This window comes from Canis aureus, chromosome 8 (genome assembly GCF_053574225.1).
Source record: "Canis aureus isolate CA01 chromosome 8, VMU_Caureus_v.1.0, whole genome shotgun sequence".
In the NCBI taxonomy this organism is placed as follows: Eukaryota; Metazoa; Chordata; class Mammalia; order Carnivora; family Canidae; genus Canis; species Canis aureus.
This window is the reverse complement of record NC_135618.1, coordinates 22,501,122-22,526,296: the sequence shown is the minus strand read 5'-3', so window position 1 is coordinate 22,526,296 and position 25,175 is coordinate 22,501,122. Positions and strand designations below refer to the sequence as shown.

Here is a 25,175-nt window from a genome sequence, read left to right as displayed (position 1 = left end):
GGGGATAAGAGAAGGAAGTCTGGGTCCTGAGATCAAGCCCAGTGTTTGGCTCATGCTGGGCATGCAGCCTGCTTAAGATTCTCTCTCTCTCTCCTTTTGCACCCTCTCTCACCCCTGGCACTCTCTGTCTCTAAAAAAGAGAGAGAGAGAGAGGGCGAGAGAGAGAGAGAGAGAGAGAAAGTCCTTCAGGAGCTATACCACAACCAAGCCCTGTTGCACAGACACATGCTGAGTTGTGTGTCCACTCTGGATGTGTTTCCTGTAATCTCTTAACATCACTGGTCTTCCTCTCTTTTTGTCTTGTTTTTCCAGATTCGCTTTGTGGTGGAACTTGTATGGCCTTTATCTTTATTTCTGATCTTGATCTGGTTAAGGAATATCAACCCACTCTACAGCCAACATGAATGTAAGCATGAAGGGGGAGGAGCCCTGGCAATCCTGGAGGTCCCATCCTTTTGTTTAGAAAGGTCTTGGGGGTTGGGATGCCAGGATTGGATCTGCTTATCAACATTTCATGCCTTCAGTACAAAAACAAAGAATTTGCCAGCATTATACAAATGAGCTTTTTAATCATACATTTTAAAAAATACTTATATGTGGTCCCTAAAGAATTGTGAAATTAGTTTTTGCTGGTTCTTTCCTCTTTTTTTTTCCATATTTAAACTCTTACTAGTTTTAAAGGGAGCAGATTATAAATGGGCTCCCTAAAATATTCTGGAGACCAATTTAGGGAAATGATCTGTACCATGCTAGAGAAAAAAGAGAAGGGGTGGTATAGAGCCATGTATAGTAACATTATTTCCTGGATCCCAGAGGTATCCTGGGACCTGGGATGAGCCTATGAGAGCCTCTTTTATACTCTGCTCCTCGTTTCCAGCCAGAATGACATCTTCTCCCTCTGGGTAGTGGATGTGCAGACCTCAGGAGTAATACAAAGCTCTCAGGGCCCTGTTTTTATTCCTCTCCCTCTTGTTCATGAGTTTGATACCCCAAGTTCTGGATCAGTCTCCTGTCCATCAAACTCTTGCTTGTTTACGTAGTTCTCCCTGGCCCTCACTGTCCCCCATCCTGCGCCCCCACCACCACACATCCTTGCCAAAGGAGCCCATAACCTGCAATCCTCTTGCATGCTTAAGAACAGTGTGGAAGGGGAAAAAAAAAAAAAAAAAAAGAACAGTGTAGAAGGAATAGATGAACCTCCTCTCCTCCTAAGCATGAGCAACACTGTAAAGCCATCCTGACCTAACATCCCTCCACTGTCCCCCCTCCACTCCCCCTCCATGCTTCCCTCTACACCTCTAATAGCACATTTTCTGTCACCCCACTGCACTGGGAGCTTGAGAGGAGAGACCCTGTCTCTGGCACTCAGCACAGGGCCTGGCATATATATTAGATGCTCCTGCTTCTTAAATGTTGATGGATGAAGGAAAACACAAAGGGCTGGGCTCCTTCCTGCAGAGGCCCCAGCAACCAGAAGTGGCATCCCGCAAGGTTTCCATAAGTAACTCCTTGTCTTCATTTCCTGTCTTCAAGGCCATTTTCCCAACAAGGCGATGCCCTCAGCAGGAATGTTGCCGTGGCTCCAGGGGATGTTCTGCAATGTGAACAATCCTTGTTTTCAAAATCCGACCCCGGGAGAATCTCCTGGAATTGTGTCAAACTATAACAACTCCATGTAAGTGTTGAGATTCCCAAAATCTTAGGCTATGGCTTGAACGCATTTGTTCTTAACCTGAGAAGCTAAAGACCATTCCGAGAAGCTAGTGAAAACTAATGGCCCCACTTCCCCTCAAAATGAACACACATAAAACAGTACATTGTGCATAAGATTCCAGGGGACTTGTGGACTCCAGGTTAATGACTTCTCGCCTTGGGTCTCATTTCAAGTCAAATCCCATAGGAAGAGAGTCTACCTTTGGAATTCCCTCTCAGAGCAAAAGGAGGGAGAGCATGATATGAGCATGTCCTGTCGACAAAGGTTCAGGGATGTGCATAGGGTCGTCCTTCATCCCCTGGGTTGATCTTGAGCTTACCTGAGGGACATCAACAAGGTCTTATTGGGGAGTGGCTATACTTCTGTAAACACCAGGTCAGACGAAACAGTATTTGGTTACTCTAGTTTTTCCTTAAAGTAGCTCTGGATATAACTCCTCTGGGAAAACCTGCATTTTGACTGAAAAAAAGGGACAGTTGGTAAGTCAGCCTAATGCTCAGAGGTAGCCTTCCCCACTGGGAATACACATGGCTGCTTGTGCCCAATCATGGCAGAGTAGAGCCATTGTGGTATAGATTTAGGGCCTGCAAGCCTGTAATATGTATCTGTCTGCTAATCCTTGGCATATAGAAAGATAAAACAGAGAATGTCTGTCTTCCTGAGAATGTCAGGGAGGTGACGTTTTAGCTGGACTCACATAGTTGCAAACACTGCCTGGAGACTCTAACTTGCAATCTATAACTTCAGCTTGAGTCTCATTGAGGTGCCTGAGAAGAAACTGCTGCCCATCCATAGATAGCTCATGGGGTTGCACGGTGGGATCAGGGAGCCCGGGAGACATCCCAGTAGAGGCTAGATGGGGCTTTGGTGGGACTGGCACTGGCAATGTCCATGTACTGAGGGAGTTGGGGGAGCAGAGCTTCAGACTCCAGCTGCACTTAGCACTTAAACCAGGAAATCTGGGTTTCACATTTCACACACTCATTATAGGTGAAATACAGGCTTATTCAAGGTTCTTTTGCTTATAAGGCACAGAAGCCCATTCTGACAAGATGAAGCTCTAGAGGTTAATATAGGATTTGGACACTAGACCTTCTTACAAAGCCAAGGGAAGCCAGGCAGGCCTCAGGAGGGGTGGGACAGGAACTGGATGGCTGGGGACCGGCTCTCTCTTGTCTGAACCTGCAAGGTCAGCCTCTGTCCCTTTCTGGGCATCTACTACATTTGCCTCTCTCCATGGGCCAATGTCCCTGCTTCTCAATGCCCACACCGGCTCCGGTTGCCCAGTTCAGAGCACCTTGTCTTGGGCAATTGGAAGAGCATCATTGAATACCATTCAAATTCAAATAGGAACACAGCTGATTGGTTCAACTTCATTTTCCTTGTCCAGTCAGCCATAGCAGAGGATTTGTGTGTGTGTGTGTGTGTGTGTGTGTGTGTACGTGTGTGTGCATGTGCGCGTGTGCATGCATGCACTTGCAGGGAGGAACTTGTGGATTAAGCATGGCTATCCATGCCTATGAATGGCTGGAAGGGCAGGTCTCAGAGAAGTGGCACCAGCTGGGAAGAACCTCCAATACCATCTTCTAGCGTCATCCTGCTTTTAAGACATCTCTGGGCAGGAGACACGCAGAGCATGGAGTTAAGGAATGACCTGGTCCTGCCAAAGCTGGAAAACTGAACAAATTGCTCACCAGCTACCTGTCTGGTACCCTATAGGTACAAAGAAGTTAAAATAGCCTTTTGGCCTTTGGCCTTGGCGATATTATAAGGACAGGTAATGTCGTAGTTGGCCAGACATGTGGTATCTTAAAAACTAGCAAGGAGTGTTATTGTTATTATAAAATGGCAACAATATCTTTACTGAGGAAGCTTTATCTTTCTTATAGCTTGGCAAGGGTGTTTCGAGATTTTCAAGAACTTCTCCTGGATGCACCAGAGAGGCAGCACTTTGGCCACGTTTGGAAAGAATTTCAAACCTTGTCTCGACTCATGGACACCCTCCGGACTCACCCCGAGAGAGTCGCGGGTACGCTGGGCTTGCGTGTTTTCAGCCGTCGCTTGCCTCTCCCTTGCCTCACCCATCAGAGACCAAAGGCATAGGAAAGAGTAGGAAGATTTGGTGGGAAAAGATCCTGGAGGAGGCAGGAAGGAATGGCTCTAAAGGTGGCATGAAGCTCACTTTGGTGCGGACTCCTCTTTCCATCAGCTTAGAAGTTAGGAATTTGAGGAGGGCAGGAAAGTCCTCGTTCCAGGTGAGTCTAGAGACAGAAAGGAGAATGCCCAGAGAGGTTGCACTCTGGGAAGCACGAGGCTAGGTTAAGTCTGGAAGCAGGAAGGAAGGGGTAAAAGGAGAGGCATGGGACCGTTTGCACTGAGTACCAGAGAGTGAGCTAACCAGGAGCGCGTGGAAGCAATGCCAAGTGAGGGCCCTGGGAGGTCAGAGTGCATATGTTGATCGTGGCATAAATATGCACAATCATTCCATTTCTTCCAGGGATATTCAGCCTCCCAGGTCCCGAGGCAGGTGCAGCGGGAACTGATGCAGGGCAGGGAGGTCCTGCTGGAGGTCCAGGAGACAAGGGGTTGAGAATGGAGACTGGAAAACATGCGTTGGGGCCAGGCTGCCTAGGGATGGATGGGAAGCCAGAAGTACTGCAATGGCCTGGGGGAGATGGGGGGACAAGGACCCAGAGGCCTCTGGGAGTTCCTTGGTCCTGTTTAAGGGCCAGGGTACTGAATAGGATGGAGGGCTTGATGACTGTCGTCAAAGGGTGAGCTCTGTGGATTCAGGATTTCCAAGGCAGGCAGGAGTAAGAGGGAGCCCCTGGCTGTGGCCACGGTGCGGAAGTGGAGCAGAGGCCAAGGCTGAACTGACGAGGAGGCTGAGGCAGTGAGAGGCCAGGCTGTTGGGCCACTGAGTTTGTGTGGCAGGTAAGGAGCCGGGCACCAGGGCAGGAGAGCCAGGGGGGCTCAGGAGCAGTGAGGGCTGAACATGGCAGGGGCCTGGGCACCAGCTGGAAACCTGTCCCACCCCCAGTCCCCCCAGCACCCCCATCCTCTGGAGGGCGGACGAACAGCTTGGAGGGAGCAAGCCTTGCTAGAAATCTAGGGGTCTCTGCAGTCCAGCAGGGGGAGAAAAGACTGCCAGTGGGGCAAGACTGTGAAGGCATGTGGCTCAGAGGCTGTGAAGGAAGGGGTTTGGAGGTGTTGCACGCATCCTGCGTTCCTAGGATAGGGACAGGTGGCGGAGACTCTCGGGGTGGCCTTGAGGATGACAGGGATGAGGAAGGGGGCTATGAAGAGGACAGGAGGGACTGGAATAAGGGCTCCCACTCAGGGTTCCAAACAAGAGAAGTGGGGGCCCTCCGGGGGTCCTCGCCCATGCAGCTCAACAACGGGTCAGAGCAGGTGTCCACACCGAGGGCTCCCGCAGCAGAAGTGGGAGGACTGAAAGGATCATGACCACACCTGGGGGAGGGTGGAGGGAAGCAGGGGGGCTTCAAGAACACAGAGCAGTCAGGAGGGGCAATTATCCTTAGGAGAATATTACCGTCTTCCCACCTGGTCACCTTCTCCCTTCTCTCCCTGTGGGGGGAATGAGGACAGGAGTATGTTCAGACGGCACGTTGAGATTACTTCATTACATTTTAATTCTCTCAAAATAGTCATGCATGCACTTTATGTAGTAATTTTCTACAAACCGGATCGCAGACACCACCTTCTTTGCTGCCCTGGATAGAAGAGTTTACTTAGCTCAAGCTTGAAGGACCTTCTAAGGTGTGAGCACAAATAGCATTTTCTGAAAAACAGGGGAGAGGCAGCAACCAGAAAGCACTGTTTCCTAGGATGAAAGAAGCAGATGAGAACATGGACCGTCTAACCCCTAGAGTGGTCGTCTACCCTCTTCACCCAGTGGGAGCAGGAATGAGGCAGACATTTCATTCTGTTGTCCGGTTGTCAGATGGAGTCCAGCTGGGAGGAAATGTAAAGGAAGTGATTTCAAACCACAATTTCTCTGTGGTCTTTACAGTGTGTGTATGAGAACCAAAGTCACTTCCTCCTAACCTCAGCACGGGACTAGCTTTGAGTTGGCATACAGTTGGTTCCTTCTGCAGGTCTTCAGGCTGTGGGGGAAAGTCTCTAAATAAGAACAGCTTCAGAGGTCTGGGGAGACAGGGTCAGAAAAGGTCAGCCAAGGCTCCCCAAGAGGCATTTAGGAGCTAGGAACAAAAATTCTGAAGCACGTTGGCTACTTTTGGAAAGAACTTCAAACCTTGTCTCATCATGGACACCTGCCCAGACTCACCCCAAGAGAGTCACGGGTACGCTGGGCTTGCGTGTTCTCAGCCCCCTCTTCCCTCTCCCTTGCCTCACCCACCAGAGAGACCAAAGGCACAGGGTACCATTCCCAAAGTCTCAGAAGGAATTCCCAGCCAGGGACTGAGGTCCACCAGCAACTTGGCAGACTTTCGGGATCCATCCCAGGGTCTCCTGGGGCCCTCGCTCACTCATTGAATCCTCGGCCCAAAGCCCCAGCGGAGCGTAGAGCCTTTGAGAGTGAGGTGGGCGGCTGTCACTGGTATGTGCTTTTGCCTGTCAGTTCCCAGTCACCTGGGAAAGTATGCCCATGGTTGACCCAGGCGGCCTTTTCTTTTGCTAGCAAACCTGTCCTACAGCATTCTCAGCAGGGGAGGATTAATGGTAAAACACCAGACGTGAAGCCCCCTCCCCTCTCGCCCCCAAGCAAGCACTGTGGTCTCTCAATCATCTTCAAACACCTTCTTCCCATGAGCCCCACACATTCTCCTGGCTGCTCCCCCACCAACCCTCAGCTCCCCTCGGCTCCACGGGCCTCAGCTGCCCCCTCCCCCAGCCTCTTCCCAGGGAAGCGAACAAGAAGAACCACATTTTAAACAAAATTTATTTTTCTTTCCTCGAGCCCCCAGTTCACATTTCTCCCTCGGGAGTCTAGTAGAGCTTCTGTCTGGTATCAGCCACCTCTTACATGTTGGGCCCCACGCTCCCTACAGGGTGGCCCCCACCCCTCTGCAGGTGGGACCAGCGCTCCCGCCCCTTCCCCCTCAGGCTACAGCAGCCCAGTCACCAGCTCGGGGTGGGGAGAATGGTCACCCTCCCCAGCAAGATATTTGTAGGTAAGGTCAAGTGAGTGAGTTAAAGAATAACAAATTGATAAACAGTCAAATGGTGTCCCAACTCTCAGGTCACGACAACAGGTATTTATTGGGTGCCTCCTGTCATCCCACAGACATTTATCGAGGCCCTGATTCCATGTCAGGCTCTCATGCTGGGTGTCAGAGAGAGGTGACCTCAAGGGCTTACATCTGTGTACCCAGCATTGCTAGATATGATGATGGTCTGATGAAGGTATAATGAAAACAGGGTCCATAGCCCCCTACTCTCCAGAGACTGTGTGTGTGTACGTGTGTGTGTTGGGGGGGTGTCTCTGAGGCCAGTACATAACGTAATGCTGACTACGAAGAGGTGATTGGGAGACGGAAGATCAACTGAACTGGGGCCCAGCAGAAGGAAGAAAGGAAACTGGGTGATGGAAGTAAGATGACGCGACTTATGTTATCAGGAAAAAGAGGAAGGCATGAATACAACAGAGCAGCCCCTTTCAGACCCCTCCTGTTCTCGGCTCCCTCCTGTATTTGGGTTCCCCTGAAGCTTTTGGGCTTTCCCTATGGGGAAGGCGGTGAGCCTGGGCTGATGGCACAACTTCCAAGAGGCTGGTGTGGAGTGGAATCTCAGGACTGGTTGCCCCTGCCCCAGCTGCACTGCAGGCCCGTGGAGTTGACCCATCCCCTTTGAAGAGGAAATGAGCAGCAACCTCCATCTGGACAAGGCTCTTCAGAAAAAGGCACAACCTGAAAAGAGAAGGGAAGGCTGTCAAGCACTCAGGGGATTAGGCCTCTTGGTCACCTGGTGAGGGGAGAATTTGTGGGGGAGAGGATGGGGTGCTGGGGTGTTAGGATCAGGAAGGAGGAGGGACATTTGATAAGTAGAGTTAATTAAAGAACTAAGAGATAAGTAGTCAACTGGGCTCCCGGGGGAGTTGGGATGTAGACTTAGGCACATCATGTAACACAGATGCTTTCCCGTAACATTGAAATGATTTGATAAGTATCTGGGGCTGTCACCTTCTCTGCTGGCCCGTGCATCCTGAACTGTGGCAGTGGCCTACTTGAGGCTATGTTGACCCTGGAAGCAGGCAGTAGAAATGTACCCTGGGTGTGAAGCCCCAGGGGGGCATCAAAATATTAGTGCAATCAGAACAAGCATTTTTGGAAGGCTCACTGTTTTCAGGCCTGGGAATTCGCCACTTCACAGTCCTTACCCCGAGTCACCCTCACAATAAGCCTGTGAGGTGTAGAAAGCACAGACATAAAGGGTTCAGTCACTTGTCGCAGGGTCACCTTAACTGTTAGGAGTCTTTTATGTCCCCTTATAAAAACACTTTTGCTTTTAGTATGTTTTGAGTGAAACCAGAGAGAATGTGATTGGGACTGAGCAGGGCATGAAATTAGAAGTCCAGGCAACAGACCATCCCCCGTTTCCCACTCAAAGCTCTTCTAGCCCCAAACAGCCCCATGTCTCCTAGTCCATGTCAGCACCCCGAGCTTACAGCCTTAGCTGAGATGACAGAAATGCCAGGAAGAGCATGACAACACAGTGTGGACACAGCATGTATGTCCTCTCACTCTAGACAAGGCTTTTTCAACCTTGACATTTTGGACCAGATGGTTCTTTGTTTCGTAGTAGGGAGGGGGGTTATCCTGTCCACTGTGGAATGTTACCAGCAACCCTGGCCTCTACCCAATAGCACCTCCCCAGCTGCAACACCGAAAAATGCCTGCAGACTTTGCCAGATATTCCTAGGGGAGACAAAACTGCCCCAGCTTTAGTTCCTCACCCCCATCTGGTTGAGAGTCACTATTCTAGACCAATTCCACAATGCATCTGATGACTCCTCCCCTGCCCTGAGCTAACTTTTTCCACCTTCTGTGCCTTCTCACTACGTTTTGCCTGGCTTTGTCAGCAGTAAATGCTGTGACTGTGTTGGTGACAGCCCACGGGCAGGAGCCCTGACCTCCAAGCATCCAGGGAACCCAAGAACAGAGTCTTCTGCTGAGACCCAATTAGAAATGTTTCCAATCAGTTCTACATGTTTTCCCTTTTTTAACTTACTCCCCATTCGACACCCTGTCCTTTCATTCATGTACAGGAAGAGGGATACGAATTCGGGATGTCCTAAAAGATGAAGAAACACTCACACTGTTTCTCATGAAAAACATTGGCCTGTCTGACTCAGTTGTCTACCTTCTGCTCAACTCCCAAGTTCGTCCTGAACAGGTGAGTGGATATCACTGGTCCCTGGAGGGGAGAGGTGAGCCCTGAGCCTGAGAAAAACAGAGGAGACCTTGAATTATTTTTCCTTCTTGCTTTCATATTCAGAATCCATGATTTGTTCTAAATATTCAGAAAAATACCTGGGGGCACTTGAAATAATGAGCCTTCCCAGCATAGGATTCTGAAGCAGTCTGAATCCTGGCAGCACTTCAGAGAGCTTGGATTTGTATAACTGGAAAGAACCTTAGAGATCACATGGCTCAGAATCCTCTTACAGCTGAGGAAACTGAGGTTGATTCATGTACTCATCAAATACTTACGGACATTTTAGGTACCAGAACACAGCGTGAACAATACAGGCAAACCCCTGACTCTGGGAGCTCACATTCCAGTTTGGACAACAGGCCATAATCAAATGAGCAAAGATAGGGAGCATTTCCAGGTCAAGACAAGGGCTGAGAGGAAAATCCAGCAGGGGTAGGAGTTGGGGAGGGGCTGGGAGGCATGGGATGGGGGTAGACTAAAATGACATGGTCAGGGAAGGCCTTCCTGCCAAGGTGGTGATGGAACCGACCCACGGAATACACAGCCGTGGAAAGAGCTGGAAAAAGACAGGTCAGGTGTGAGAAGCAGGCTGCGTATGCGCAACGTCAGAGTGCGCTGAGCTGACCTGCCCAGGTTGCAGACCTCTGATTTCCTGTACGTTTTCTTCCCGGTGCTCCTTCTTCTATCCCCAGTGCACATTCTGACCCGTGCCCCCCACCCCCAAAATCTATCTTACTCATATCATAATCTCCTACATGCATTCAGAACGTTTTTACCGCTCACACATGACTTTCCGCGTCTGTGAAAGTCTGGGCCTCCCCAGCTTGTGCCCAGCATCCTGGGCGTGCGGGTTCCTGGTGTGATGCACACAGTGAGAATGCTAGATAAGCAGTGGCCCCACGGTGCAGACGCCCCTCCCGCCCCTCCTGACCAGGTCTGCACCTCCTCCAGACTGCAGGGGAGACTGAGACATAAACAGAGAATTTCAGGGCCTGTGTCAGCCCTGAGATAAAGGTCTGAGCCCAGAGGAGGGAGGGGGACCCCACAGGCCTGGGCCTGGCTGACTCTGTCAAAGGAGTTTTCAGGCTGGTCCTGTGCACAGTGGTGAAGAAGCCCACACTTGCTTTTCTGGCTTTTCAGAGCCTGAGGTTTTCCCTGAAGCTACAGGAAGGGACCTGAGGGTCAGCATAAGGCGGTGTGTCAGGACCCTTGCCTGCAGTGCCCGGGCCCTTGAACTCAGGCCTGGCTGCTGCCCTGCTCCCCTCTCCCTCCCACCCCCAACCTGAGGGGGTGGCGTTGGCAGCATCCATGGCTCCTTCCCCTGTTTGCTTTCTCTTAGCTCATAAAACTCAAGTCCTGGAAATGCCTGTGATGACTTCCAGTTGGTAATAAAAGGGAGATGGAGATAAGGGCAGGAATTTAGGGGAAATTTCTTTCCAGTTCCTCGCTGACATGACGTTTGGATCTCCAGTTGCTGTGCTGAGCCTTTCATGTGGGGAGAAAGGGCCAGCGTCACTGGGCTGTGCTATTGTGTAGTGTCACTTGCTTTGATTAGCTGGTGTTTCCCTGATTAGCAAACGTCAGAGCTTAAGAGGAAGCCCAGAGCTCCTGCCCCTGGTGTCCCAGCTCTCTCTGGGCCCGGTGCCCTCCCTGCCTCTCGGCACGGTTGCCCACTGCACCTGCCTCCCAGTGTCTGTCTCCGAGCTCCGTCCAGCTGCGCCACTCCTTACCAGCACCCAGCACCACAACTTTCCCCCACGACGGCAGTGTTCCCTCTCTGCGCTGTCCTAGCTGGTAGACACTGGCCACATACGGCCGGCCGGTAGGCACTGAGAGGGGGCTAATGCAGCTGAGGAACTGAGTTTTAAATATTATTCAATGTTGATTCATTTATATTTAAATAGCTACATGTGGCTTATCCAGGTTAGTTTGAATTTCTGATCAGTCAATCTCAGCAAACATGGGATTTTGCTCTTCAGGACTGCATGCCCCTCCTGGGTCCTCTCTGCCTGGTATCCAAGTACCTCCCTCCCCGTCTAGGAAATTGTTAGACAATGAGAGGAATCGTTGCTTGGCTCATCCCTCACCCCACCCCCACCCCGAGCCTTGTAAACTCCTGGACTTGCTTCAAGGCCCAGCTCAAGTGTTGCCTCCCCGGTGAAATCATTCATAAACCCTCCTTTCTCTGTTCTGTCCTCTCCAACTTCTCTACTCAACAAAGAGCTAACGGGTAGTGATGAAGCACAAGCTCTGGGTTCAAGTCTCAGCAAGGCCACACAGTTAACTGTGTGACCTCAATCGAGTTAAATAACCACTCTGTGCCTCCGTGTCCTCATTTAAAAAATGGAAACAGTAAAAGTGCCTATGACTGTTATGGGGGTCGAAAAAATTAATATATGTAAAGCACTAAGAACAGTGCCTGGCACACATTGACTATTCAATAAACTCTGGCTGTTCTTAACACTCCCTCTTCTGTGCTCTGGTTTGACCACGTTCAATTTAGCACTTCCCGCTCTTTAAATGCCTGTGTCTCCAGCTAGCCGGTAAGCTCCTTGGAGAGCAGAAAACTCACCTTATTCTCTGTATCCCCAGTAACTGTTCTAGTCTCTGCAGAATGGGACTCAGTGAATGGGTATTGAATGAATGAGTCACTGTGTGAAAGAAGGAGCTGGGACCTTCATGGTGTTCCAGCTTTCCCACTAGCCTGTTGTGTAATTTCTCCTCCATTGCTTTTCTCCCCTAGAATATTAGAGGTTTGGACAAGTGAGCTCATTGATTCCCTCCACCTCAGAGGGTTTTAGACACTGGGATTAGGGTTGGGGGTAGGATTTTGCCTGGGGATAAGAAGCAAAGTGTGGGCAAAACAGGAAGGCTCTGTTGGAACATGCACCTAGTTACAGTCCCCGAGATTGATGGAGTCCACACCAAGCCAGTGTCAGCCAGTGACCTCATTTAGTGGGAGGCAGGGGTGGGGTGGGGTGTAAATAAAGCGTGAGCCTGCCCCGCTCTCCTGCCCTGAGAACTGTGTAATCGGAAGCTCTGGGGAGACTACAGAGGCCAGGAAAGCTCATGAACCTGCTCATGGTACTTGGGTGTTGGAAGTCCAAGAATCCAGGAGGCCAGTTACTGTCCTAGGTGGCCAAGGGTCCTTGGCCAGGGTTGAGGCTTCCTTAGTCTTTGAGGCCATCATGGGGATTGTGATTCACTGTCCAAAGTCATTGTCCATGAACTCCACAGGAGCTATAGGACGTGGGCTGTCCAGCAGTTGAGGTCACCAGATAAAATACAGGATATCCAGGTTAGTTTGAATTTCAGATAAATGAATAATTTTTTAGGATAAGTACATCTAGGGATGCCTGGGTGGCTCAGTGGTTGAGTGGCTGCCTTCGGCTCAGGGTGTGACCCTGGGTCCAGGGATCGAGTCCCGCATGGGGCTCCCTGTGCGGAGCCTGCTTTTCCCTCTGCCTAGGTCTCTGCCTCTCTCTGTGTCTCTCATGAATAAATAAATAAAATCTCTAAAAAAAGAAAAAAAGAAAAAAAGGATAAGTACGTCTAATTTGGACTCTATTTGGGACATACTTGTATTAAAAATTGTTCATTGTTTACCTGAAATTTAAGTTTAACTGGACATCCAGCATTTTTATTTGCTAAATCTATTGAGAAAGGAGAGAGGGGGCTGGACATTTGCCATCATTCCAAATGCATTCTAGCCACTCCCTGTCCTCAGCTTCAGGGGACTAGGGCTGATGATACCTTAGCATCATGCTCAGAATGGATCTCTCACAGTTTAAGGGGCTTTCTGGTAAAATGAGGCACGGGAGTATACTAGTTTCCCGTGACTGCTGTAACAAACCACCACAAACTTAGTGGCTTAAAGTAACACAAATTTATTATCTTATGGTTCTAGAGGCCAGAAGTCTGAAAGTCAAAGTGTTGGCAGGGTTTGATTTCTTACTGGGGGATCTAGCGGGAAATCCATGTCCAGTTTCCAGACACTGTCATTCCCTGGCTGGTGGCTTCCTTTCATCTTCAAAGCCAGGAGTGGCCAGTCAAGTCTTTCTCACATCACATGACTTTGACATTGTTTCTTCTACCTCCCTTTTCTACCAGGCTTTTTAAAAACCCTTGTGATTACATTGGGCCCACCTAGATAACCCAAAATAATCTCTTTATCTTAAAGTCAGCTGATTATCAATCTTAATTTCATCTGCAATCCAAATCCCCCGTGCCCTACAATATAATGTATTCAGAGGGTCTGTGGGTTAGGACACGGACATCTTTTGGGTGGCGGGTATTCTCCTACCACAGGGAGGTTTCCAATTTGCCTCTATTCCCTGCAGTTTGCTCATGGAGTCCCAGACCTGATGCTGAAGGACATTGCCTGCAGCGAGACTCTCCTGGAGCGCTTCATAATCTTTAGCCAGCGCCGCGGGGCACAGACAGTGCGTGATGCCATGTGCTCCCTCTCTCAGGGCACCCTACAGTGGGTGGAAGACACTCTGTATGCCAATGTGGACTTCTTCAAGCTCTTCCGTGTGGTAAGGGAAGTATTTAGCTTCTTACCCCTTAGAAGGTGATTCCTGGGTGCAGGGGAGGCTGGTGGCAAGTCATCGGGGACTGAAAAATTGACAGTCAAGAGGGCATGAGCCTGATGTTCAAGACAATCCTTGAGGAAGCTCCAGGCTCCAAAGACCCAAGGACTCTTGACGGCTAATATTTTTAGAGCAGTGGCCCGGGCACCCAGGAGTCACTGTTCGGTTCACCAATAGCTACGTGGTTGTGGCCGTTCTGAGCCACTCCAAATGTGGAATAAATCCTTTCCACCACCTCTAGCAGTGTGGAAAGGAGGACACCTGGTTTGACTCCCTGCCCTATTATCTCTCAAGGTCATTGACCTTGGCTGGCCCCATCGCTCATGTATGAAACAAATATAATACTTTGTAGAGTGGCAAGAAAAGATACAAAGATACAGTGAAAGAATAGATGCAAACCATTTAATACATTTCAATACATCAGAGCTTCACATTCTGGGTCTGCTCTTGACCACAAAGGTTGCTATTTCTGGGTAGAAAAGAATAACAGAAAATTTCACAATCTCAACAATTTGGAGAGCTTTCCTCTTGCTCAAGCCTGTATTCCAGAACTGCATCCCAGACACACTTCTTGGGAACTGATAATACCTCCTCTTTTCCTAGAAGAATGAGAGGGATTTATAAAAAGGGAGATGAAGAACAGCAGTTCTCACCCTTCCAAATGTATGAACATCGTGAGGGAAGCTGGTAAAAGATGCAAATTCCAAACTGCCATCTCTAGAGCCTGATGCAGAAGATCTAGGCTGGGCCCAGCATCTGCCCTGTTATCTTAGGCGATTCCAATGGAGGTCATTGTAGGCCATGCTTTAAGAAACACTCAAAATTAGAATCCTTCAGAGAAGGTGACATATATAAATATAAATATATATATAATAATTTCTATAATTATATAATGTTTCTAGGATCCAATTGTGTTTTTTCTTGTGCCTGCATTTTAATTTCTGAAACCGTGTTGTAGGATATGTCAATCATGAGAACTTGGTTCAGGAATTTGTATTTTGCCTTTTTCTGATTGCTCTCTCGAGTCCCAGAAAACCCACTCTCAGCTTGTCTTAAAAAGCAAGTTGAAGGCTTTAACAACAACAACAACAACAAAATAAAACAAGACCCTTCAGTTTCTGGCAGAATTCACACTTCATTCCTTTTAAAATGAGACTTTCCCTTGGAACCTTACTCCACAGTGTTCCCAGCTCATCAGGGTAGGCCTCCAGAGTGGTAAGAGGGGTTGGCACTTCTGAAGCCATCCCCACTGAGAGCCCAGGACCCCAGCAAAGATCGCTCGGTGCCCCATGCTGTGGGGAGAATAAAAAAGCATGTGGTTCAAACCTCTGTGTCCAAAATTCCAAAAGGAAGTCAATTTTAGATGCACTCGTTGGTTTGTTTTCAGAACCATAAGAGAGAGTAAGGTGATAAAGATCCCTGTGCTGGGTGGTTGAACACCAACACAGCTAGGGACCAGCATCTGTTTTTGCAGAGGCGTTAATGTCCCTGGGCACCCAGTATCATGCAATCCTCCGGGCAATAGAAAAAACGTAGGGTCATGAATCTCTTTTTGAAGTACCTTGGCCGCTGGTAGAGGTAAATGTCCCCTGGAGCATGACCAGCAATCCTAGGAAGACAGTTCTGGATGTAGCAGGATAAAGGGAGACCTGGGCAAAACTTTCCATTAGGCACTGGAACCAAGCTCAGGTCACTGGCTTCAGAATGTTTATCACACGAGAAAGGCCACAAAATCTTTACTTCTGCAAGTGCTAGAGTTCAGAAACTAGAGGAGAACTTTGGCTGGTTGCCCTTACTGATCTGAGACTTACCCTGTGTGCTTGCTCACTACCTCTGTACCCGTGTTCATGCGCTCAAATCTGACTTGGGTGCCTTCTAGGGGCCAGGCACTGTGCTGAGGCCAAGGCTCTAACCAAGACCCTACCATCCTCACTGAACTCTTAGCCTAAGAAAAGCAAAAAGGCCACGTCACAGCAACTGGCATTTAGAAACACCCAACAGCGACAGCATTTGGGTGCTGGTGCTGTGGTTCTTATCCTGGCTGCACAATGAACCACCCACGGAGGTTTAAAGAGCTACCAATGCCTGGCCTGTACTCCCAGATCATTCCAATGTCCAGCTGGGTTGGAATCACTGACCTGGAACATAGGAGTTTGATTCCCGAGTTGAGAATCACTGACCTAGAACACAGGGGTTTCATTTACCGTCTCCGTTTCTGCAGACCAAGCATAATGATAGCACCTCCAAATGCCATTAAGGCATCAAAGCACTTTCATTTGATCACCCATAAGACCAGGATGCTGTGGACCCATCCTCCCTGCCATTCTCTTGACAAAGACAGTGTTTAACTCCGGAGAGGGCCTAGAGGAAAAAAATCCAACAGGAGGTGGGTCCCCAGGACTACCCATAACTGCCCTCATTCTTGTGGGGAAAGACAAGACCCAGACAGGACACATGGGGTGCAAGCAAAGAAGACAAACACACTGCGTGGTGCCCTTGAAATGTGCTTCTTCATTTGACAAATGGACAGAGGAGCTAAACATTAAAAAAAAAAAAATTACTAATAAGAAAACCCAAAAGAAACTGCAGGCATGAGGACAGGATTTTTGCTTTTATTGCTCCTTAGACCCATCTTATCCGTATTTTCAGCACAACATCCCTGAGGCAGCACAGAAAGGCTCGGGGAAGACCCTCGGCCCGAGAGGGGCGCTGGGGGGGCAAGGGCTGCTCCAGGGCCAGGGGTGGGGGCCCCTCTGGAACTAGGCTGTTATTGCAGCTGGTTGGCGGGCAGCCACCTCAGCTCCAGCACCCGACGCCGCGCTTGCTCTCCCGGGCTGTTTCCCATCCGCAGGTTCACCAGTGCGCGGACGGGGGTCATCACCTGCCGGGGCAGCGCTCACTCACGAACAAGGGGGCGCGAGGTCAGAGAGCCCGGGCGGCCGCGCCCCGGGAAGGGGTGGGCAGGTGGGCGGGCGCGCAACCTCCAGGAGCGGCCCCGGGGCACACGGCGGCGGTGTTGTCCCTCGGCCCCCTGGAGACGGCCGGCCCGGTTCCCACCCCAGACAATCCCAACACGGCCCGCCGCCCCCTCGCCCCGCCGCCCCCTCGCCCCGCCGCCCCCTCGCCCCGCCGCCCGCACACGCTCGCGCCCCCAGCGCACGTGCCCGCGGAGCCGCGCACCGGCCCCCACGCGCATGCGCACGCGCCCTGGCTGCGCGAGGCCCGGGGAGAGGGGAGCGGGGAGCGGGGAGGGGGAAGCGGGAGGGGGAAGCGGGAGGGGGGGCGGCCGGGCCTCCTGGGGGCGGGGGGGGGGGCTTCAGGCCGAGTGTGGGAGAGTGTGGACGCCGCCAGCTGGAAACCAGCAGCTGCGCCCTGAGACCACAGTAGGGGTGTCGCGCGCGGGCGCCACCTGAAACGTGCGCACCTCCACCTCGGGGGTGGAACCCCGTCAGCCAGGCAGTTCGGGCGGGGGGTTGGGACCATTCCCCTTGATCCCGCCTGAGGCGTGCGTGCCCCTCCTCTCCCTCCACTCCCCCTCCTCTGTCTCCCCTCCCTCTCCTCCCCCCTCTGTCTCCCTCCTCCCCGTCCCCTTCTCCCTCCCCCACCTTCCCCCTCACCTCCTTATCTGCCCTCCTCCCCTCCCTCCTCTTCTCCTGCCCCTGTCTCCCCCTCCTCTCCCACCTCCCTCCTCCCCCACCTTCCTCCCCCGCCCTCCTCCCCTCCCTCCTCCCCCACCTCCCCCCTCACCCTGCTTCTCCACCCCCACCCTCCTTCTTTGCCCTCCTCCCCCTCCTCCTCTGTCTCCCGCTCCCCCTCCTCCCCCTCTTTCCCCTCCCCCATCTCCCCTCCTCCTCCCCCTCCTCCCCCTCTTTCCCCTCCCCCATCTCCCCTCCTCCTCCCCCACCTCCCCCTCACCCTGCTTCTCCACCCCCTCCCTCTCCTCCTCCCCCTCCCCCTCCTTCTCTGCCCATCTCCCCCTCCCCCCCTCCCCCCTTTCCCCTCCTCCTCCTCCTTCCCCTCCTCTCCCTCCTCCCTCTGCAGTCCTTCCTGTTTTCTCTCCGACTCTGGTGCGCAGCTTTGAAATCTTGCTGAGAAGCAAATCTGTCCCTTCTGCTCTGAATGTTTATTTGTGGAAGTTCGGCAGGGGAACCGAGGCTGTGCCAAGACCTGCCACGCTGCTGGGAAATCTGAATTTCCCTCCCTTCCCCCTTCTCAGTGGATGTCCATAGAGGAAATTTGGCCTCCCTGGCATTTGGCCCCTGGCTTTCCCCTTTGCCATCGCCTCCAGTGGCGCATGATTCCGTTTTCTTTACTTGCCCCCAGCCACTGTTCTGTCGCGGTTTCGACTCTTTTGACTTCGTTTCACCCGTGTGTCTCTTTGACTGGGGTGGCTGGACACTGATTGGGGAGGGGTGGAAGGACCCAGTCTCGGGGACCCTGACTATATGTGCCTTTCAATGACCTGCTTTGGTTTTGGCTCTGCTCCCTGGATTGCTGAGTCGTTGGGAATAAATGTGGGTGGAGGGCTTGCTGCCCGGTGTGAGTTGGCCCTGGGTTCTGTCCTCTGGGATCTCTCATCGCAGTCTGTTAACTCAACCTGAGCATTTCGATTTTCGGATGACACTGCCAGTGTCACAATCTTCTAGAAAAGCCCCACATCTCCAGGAATTTATAATGAAGTTCCATTAATGACCTCACCTCATGATTTCCTCTCCCTTCGGATTCAGAATCTTTGGATTGTCAACTTTCTCCGGCTTCTCTGGGACGGCTTTGAGAGGGAAGGAGAGAAAGGAGTGATATCCAGTGCCAGCAGTTCGGGGTGGGGGTTCGGGGGCAGCAGGGCTGTTGGGTGAAAATAAAATGAAGTTAGAATATAGGTTTTTATTTTTTGGAAGTTATGAAGCCCACAGCAAGTATATTTGACTTACAGCATTAGTATTTGCTCAGTCTGCATCTATAAAACTATGTGTCTCGTATAATCAAAGTCTCCCCTGGGTGAATGAATTTCAGTAAAGAAGAAATACAAAGGAAATAGGAAAGAGAAACATTAATGTACATCAAATGTGCCTTCGGCCTGTAGACATGGTTGTCATTGGCCTGCTTTGATTTCATGTGGGCTCCAGACACACAGGAGGGGGGCCACAGTTTATTTTCATGATAGATTAGATGTTGTTTTTATGGATTTAAAAAGAAAAAAAAAACTGAGAAGTCAAAATTAAAATCACTTCAGACTCAAGAAGACCCCTGTGAAGGTTGCTGTTTCAATAATGGGTCCTGGGTCCTGGCCTTTATGAAGCTGCTACAGATTAAGAACCAATGTCCTAGGGATCAGGTTCTCTCCACGGTATACTGGTTTTGAGAAGGATTTTGGTCTTGATAGTTTGTCTCTCCCCAGAACAGTAGTTCTTAACCTTTTTATGAATTAGGACTACTTTTGAGAATCTGATAACAGCTCTAGCCCTTTTCTCTAGAGAAATATAAGTTCACACAAACACATAAGGGGTTGGCACTCATGGCACCTCTGAAGCCAGGCCCCTGTTAAGAACTTTTCCATTAAAATTTCTTTCCCACCTACCATTAGTATATGCCCTTTCCTAAAGTGTCTCAATACAGCCACAGATTCTTCCTTCACTCTACTCATGAAGTAATCAGCTTCTCCCCTGAGCATGGGACCCAATGGTGAGAGGACCAGAGGCGGGACCACCCACTGGAGCACACAGAGATCTGGTGATCGGGACACTGGTTCTGGCTCGGGGTTGGCCCCTAGTGTGCTATACTCCCCATCTGTAAAATCAAGTTAACCAGATCTGTGCTACTTGTCTCAGAAAATGATAGCAGAAATTCACGTAAGAGAAGAGATGGAAAAGCACTCGGAAACAAAAAGCATTTTTGCTCTTACCAAAGCAAGAATGCAGCCGCTTTGCAGAAGCCCCATTGTTCCCTTGTCATTGCTACACTCCTGGAAATGTTCTTCTTAAACACTTACGTGGGACATTCTTCTTTCTCAGACCCCTCAGACTAGCAAGAGATCTGTCTCATGCATTGACCTTTTGACTGCCCCTAGATTCCAAACTCAGTTCTGCTTTCATCAACCACAAATATCAGGACTGAAGTCACACAGCAGAGAAAAAAAAAAGACCTAGTTTCTTTTGAGCCGAAGAAAGTTCCATCGCTTGTCTGTTCACATACCCCAGAGCCCACCCTCTCATTCAGATGCTCTGTCCCCTTCAGTCCTGGGAGACAGCGTGTCTCTGTGACCTCTCCTGGTAGAGACAGCTTGGCATTTTCCCCAACCCTGAGTGATTTAGTCTGAATTCTCCACTCATGACGCATTTCCTGGTACTCAGGGTGTCCCCTCCTGGTCGCCCCCTCACCACTGAAACCAGCTTCCTCTCTTTTCATCTGATGCTTAACAACTGTCAGGTTGCAACAAACATACTTCAAATCCACATTCTCCCAGTTCCCTAGCAACAATTTCCCTCCTGGATAAATCTGGATTTCCTGTATCAGCAGCCCAGGACTGAACACAGCAAGCCTGCACTGTCTGTCCAGTGCTTCATCTGCTTCTCACCTCTGTCTGGGTGTTTTCAAGACAGCAGTTCATCCTTCCACCAGATCCAAAAGGCCATGTCATCCCTGTAAACACCCTTTTTTAACTGAAGGCTACATATTTACCCTTGTGTTGGGTAGATCCTCAGCGTAGAAATAATACTGTTTTCTAGATGGTCTTCTTGAATCAGAGAAAGTAAAACGAACAAAAATTGCAACTCACAAAATGTTCTTTTGTGTGCCGGCAGAGTGGCATATGTTTGATTAATCTATTAGGTCTAAAGGATCAGCAAATATTGCTTAAACAAATGTTTTGGGATTTTTTTTTAGTAGCTAATACACTTTATTTTGCCTTAAGAAAAATATTACATAGTTCCAAAGGACAGACATATCTCTTGTCCCATGAGAACACAAACAGAGACCTAGTATAGTCAGAGTTTTCTTGATTGCCAGCTAGGGCCTTCTATTCATTTCTTTTGAGTACAAATCAAGGCCCAGGGATCCCCCAAAGACCAACCATAGCTGATGGGAAATGATAGAGACATACCCTTTCCACAGCCCTATTTATATATCCAGTCTTTCTTAGGAGGCCTAATCAGGCATTGAAATTGTGTTGACAGTGCTGAACCCAGTTGTGACATGGAAGGGTTACTTGTTATTTGGGAAATTAAGAGAATTTGTTGGCATAGGAAGCAGTGGTCTCTCTGTGTGTGAGGGAGAGAAAGAGGAAGGGAGAGAGGGAGAGAGAGATGATGCTTGCCATTTTGGTCTATGACCTTTTTTCCAGAAATGTTTTTACATTTCCATTCAAATAAACTTTCAGTCTCTTCCAATTCTTTTGGCAGTAACAATCCACATGAATTTGAATTGATAATGGGGGAGGGAACCAAAGGAAGAGAAGAGCCCTGGGAAAGTTATTTTATAATTTATGACAACATCAGTCAGACAGTTGGTGGCCAGATATGTATGGAGGGCTCCCTAGGGGGGCCAGGCACTGTTGTGAGATGTAAGTGGTACTAGAGATGTGAATCCAAGACCCTCATCATTTACCATCTCTACTGGAAAGAGCTAGGAAAAAACTTGTAACTATGGTACCAAGCACATAGCTGGAGCTCAGTAAACATTTGAATAACTAATGTTATTAAATTATTAACAAGATAAAAAAAGAAAGTGTTAACTAGATCCCAAAATGCATCTCAAGCTATTGTTTCTCCTGTTCCCTCTCCCTCAAATTCCTGGTTTTGTTCTTATCTGGCTGTCTCTCTGGTCACTCTCTCTTCACATTCTGTCTCCACCTGGAATTCCTGGCCCTCCCCTTCCATCCACAACACTCCCTTCACCCTCAGGATCATCACCTTGTCTTCTTTCAAACATCAGCTCAAGTGTTACCTTCCTCATCTGTAGATGGGACTGACCACTCCTTTCCTGTAAGTCACATCATATCTCTAGAGACATACCTCATGGAACCTAAAGCCTCAGTAGACTCTGTTTTTTTTTTCCCATTAGATTTTAGTTGATTTACTCATTAATTAATACAAAATATTTATTGAGCATCTATTATGTACCATGCCCTGAATATATAAAAGAAAATAAAGTTTACAGTATAGTGGAGAGACAGATATATTAAAAATAATAGCAAACCAATATAAAAGTGATAAATGAACACGCTGAGAATCTAGTCGTGGCTAGGAGGAGCACCTACGTCATGGCGAAGGAAGACAGAGAGAGCATGGAGTGAGGGAAGGAAGGCTTTCTGGAGAAGTTGAGGTGGTTTCAGAGGAGTTGACTCTGCCTACTAGGGGAGGTGATAAAGATGCAGTGAAATGGGGTGGGTTGGCTATTTTATTTATTCAGCTCTAAAGTAATGGGTATAGTAGCTTTACAGAGGCCTACAAGAATGAGACTTGAAAATAAAAAATATGACTCTGAAATACAAAGAAAAGCTTTAAAACTGAAATCAGGGCAGCCCTGGTGGCGCAGTGGTTTAGTGCTGCAGGGTGTGATCCTGGAGACCCTGGATCAAGTCCCACGTCGAGCTCCTTGCATGGAGCCGCCTTCTTCCTCTGCCTGTGTCTCTACCTCTCTCTCTCTCTCTGTGTCTCTCATGAATAAATAAATAAAATCTTTAAAAAAAAAAAACTGAAATCAATAAGCATTACATTGAATGTTTGAGGAAGGTAATATTATTCAACTTTATTGTTAAATTTAGTGTTCATAAAATTTGAAATTAAAAAATCTAGTTTATAGTTCAGGTTTTCCCACTTTACAAACATTCCTAAGTATTTGCAATGATTGCTGAGAAATCATATCAGATCATTCATTAAATGAATTACTGAAAGCCAAATAATTTCGGAAGCAAAATTAAGAGCCCTTAAAAATATAGAGAAATCTAGCTATATTGATATGTGGATATAGGTACCTATAGATATGACAGAGACACGGGTGCTTTTTAGTGTGTTGAATTTGATGCAGGACAGAGTTTTAAGGCCAGAATGTGCCTAGAACCTACAGAGGTAAAGGAAGGGGGATGGAGAGAAGATGCCCACTTGGGCAGAACACAGCCACAGATCATCTCCAGCCCACAGCCAAGAAAGGAAAACAGACACCAAACTCATAAAGAAGGGGAAGTAATTAAAAGCAATTGGAGCTGGTGACTAACTGATGTCCAATCTCTTTGGACACATAAATGTAACAGTTCTTTATTTTCTGTGTTCTGGGTTCCTAGCCCCTCTTAGATCCCTTCCCATTATGTAGGACCTGGTTATCTTTTCTCTCCACAGCTTCTTAGGACTCCAGTCCTTGATTCTAGCTTCCTCCTAAATCAGTTTTTCAGATACCCCCTGGCTACCCTCTTGGCAAAGAGAGGGCTCACCCTTCCCCACACTCAGCTCCAGTACCAGTTCCTACGTCTCCAGGCTGAGGATTTTGACAATGAGGTGGAGTGGGGAAGAATCAGTGATGACTATCAGGCTTTTAGCTTTGGTGACAGGGCAGAAGGTGGTGCCACCAGCTGATGAAGTGTGTACAGGAGCAGAAACTGGTTTGGGGAAGGTGATGTGATCAGTTTAGGATGAGTTGGATCTGGACAAAGGTCCAGCAGATGGCTGGGGGTTAGAGGCACAGATTTAGAAGTCTCCAAGAAAAAGGTAGAAGATTAAATGATAAAGGGAATGAGACGATCTGGGGAGAGTAGGCAGTGTGAGAGGAGCAAGGCCACGGAACCCCTCAGGAGCCCCAGTAGTGAAGGAGACAGTGGAGGCAGAGGAGCTCATGAGAAAAGCAGAGGAGGGTTAGAGCAAACCAGACAAGAGCAGTGTCACAGACATCAGGGGATGAAAAGGACATGATCAAAAGTGTTGAGAGGAGCAGAGAGATCTGAAAAGGCAAGAACCAAAAGTATCCATTAGACTTAAAAACTAGGAGGAGGAAACTAGAGATTTAACTAGAATGTTCAGGTGTCTTAGTTGGATGGTGAGGGTGAAAGACAGGAGTATCGGTGAGGAACTGAAGTACAGAACTGAACATAGACTACTCTTCCAAGAAGTGTGGGAATAAAGGGTGGAGGAAGGCAGTTAGACTGTAGCTACAGGGGAATAAAGCATCAGAAGTAGTTCTTTCTTTCACATGGGAGGATCTTGAGTACATATAATGTGATGGTAGTGAAGAGAAAGCTGAAGATACATCAGTGAGATTCTAGAAAGTAAACTCCATAAAGGGAGGACTTTGTATTGATCATTGCTATACCCCCCAGCACCTGGCACATAGCAGACAGTCTATACATATTTCTCAAATGTGTAATTATGTCATTCAGAAACTACTACTGGCTGTAACAGAATGCTGAAAACCAATGGCTTTCATATTCCTCGCAAAGCGGAGTCCTGTGGTGGGTTATTCAGGAGTGGTATGGAAGCTCCACAGATTTTCTCAAGAACCTAAGCTCTTCTTCATTTCCATCACTCATCCTTAGCATGTGCTTGATCATCTGGTGATCTTGAGATATCTGCTGTATCTCCCCCAGCACATCAACGTTCCAGGCAGGCAGAGGGCCCTCTTTTAATAGGCTTTCTCCAAAAGTCCCACTTTGTGACTTTTCCTGATATCTTATTGGTCAGGATTTTGTCACATGACCACCCCATGTACAGTGGGGGCTGGGAAATGTAGTTTTTTAGCCAGTCATTATCACCATTTACAAAATCAGGTAGACATACATATTAGAAAATGTAGAAAGAAGTCCAGTTCGATGGAAGAGAAGCAAGAGAGAAGGTTAGAGAGGAAGCCATGTGTGTCCAGCACTGATATTGACCTTCTCTCCTGGAGGTAGTAGGGAGCCATGTAAGATCTTTAAGCGGGAGAGGTGACATGGTTAGATTGACTTGTTAGATAACTCAGGCTACAGTGTGGGGAATGCATTAGAAGAGAGGAATCTAGAGACAAGAGGCCAGCAAGAAAGGCTATTCTGATGAAAATGTTCTGGGAGAGAGGCAAGGAGAGCATGAGCACAGGTAGTCCTAGTAAAGAAGAGAAAAAAGAGAGGAGAGAATATTTATTTAGTATTCATTCATTTAGCTATTTATTCTCGCATGCAAAAAGCCTCTTTTTTATTTTTAAATCATTCTCTTACAGAAATAAGCATAAAAATAGAGAGAATGATGTAGTGAACTCCCATGGATCCGTCACACAGCTTCATCAGCTGTTTTCAACATTTGGCCATTATTGTTTAATCAGTTTCTTACTTTTTCCCCCTGAAATCTTTTAAAGCAAACCACAGGCAATATATTCTTTCACCCATATATACTTCCCTATGTATCTCTAACACATGGAAACTTACTTGTTTTAACAAAACCACAATTCTATGATCACACCAAAAAAATTAACAATAATTCCCTAATATTATCTAATAC

General features: G+C 48.6%; 2 protein-coding genes across 3 annotated transcripts in view; one reads left to right on the top strand and one right to left on the bottom strand.

The window, feature by feature from the left end:
- Positions 1 to 25,175, top strand: part of ABCA4 (ATP binding cassette subfamily A member 4) — a 128,103-nt gene that overhangs the window by 8,293 nt on the left and 94,635 nt on the right. The window contains exons 2-6 of the mRNA XM_077905490.1: positions 313 to 406; positions 1,534 to 1,675; positions 3,604 to 3,743; positions 8,964 to 9,091; positions 13,474 to 13,671. Coding sequence (XP_077761616.1) covers positions 313 to 406; positions 1,534 to 1,675; positions 3,604 to 3,743; positions 8,964 to 9,091; positions 13,474 to 13,671 — 702 coding nt within the window. The remainder of the gene's footprint in view (positions 1 to 312; positions 407 to 1,533; positions 1,676 to 3,603; positions 3,744 to 8,963; positions 9,092 to 13,473; positions 13,672 to 25,175) is intronic.
- Positions 6,803 to 20,538, bottom strand: LOC144318476 (uncharacterized). 2 transcript variants are annotated; one of them, XM_077905493.1, is made up of 3 exons: positions 19,625 to 20,034; positions 18,424 to 18,567; positions 6,803 to 7,605 (listed from the first exon to the last, which is right to left on the bottom strand). In XM_077905493.1, the coding sequence occupies exons 1-3, from the start codon at positions 19,672 to 19,674 to the stop codon at positions 7,356 to 7,358; spliced, it is 444 nt and encodes a 147-aa protein (XP_077761619.1). In that variant the 5' UTR covers positions 19,675 to 20,034; the 3' UTR covers positions 6,803 to 7,355. The 2 variants fall into 2 exon arrangements, 1 of the variants encoding a protein (XP_077761619.1); XR_013384385.1 differs by lacking the exons at positions 6,803 to 7,605; positions 19,625 to 20,034 and adding an exon at positions 20,297 to 20,538 and having other exon boundaries at positions 17,754 to 18,567.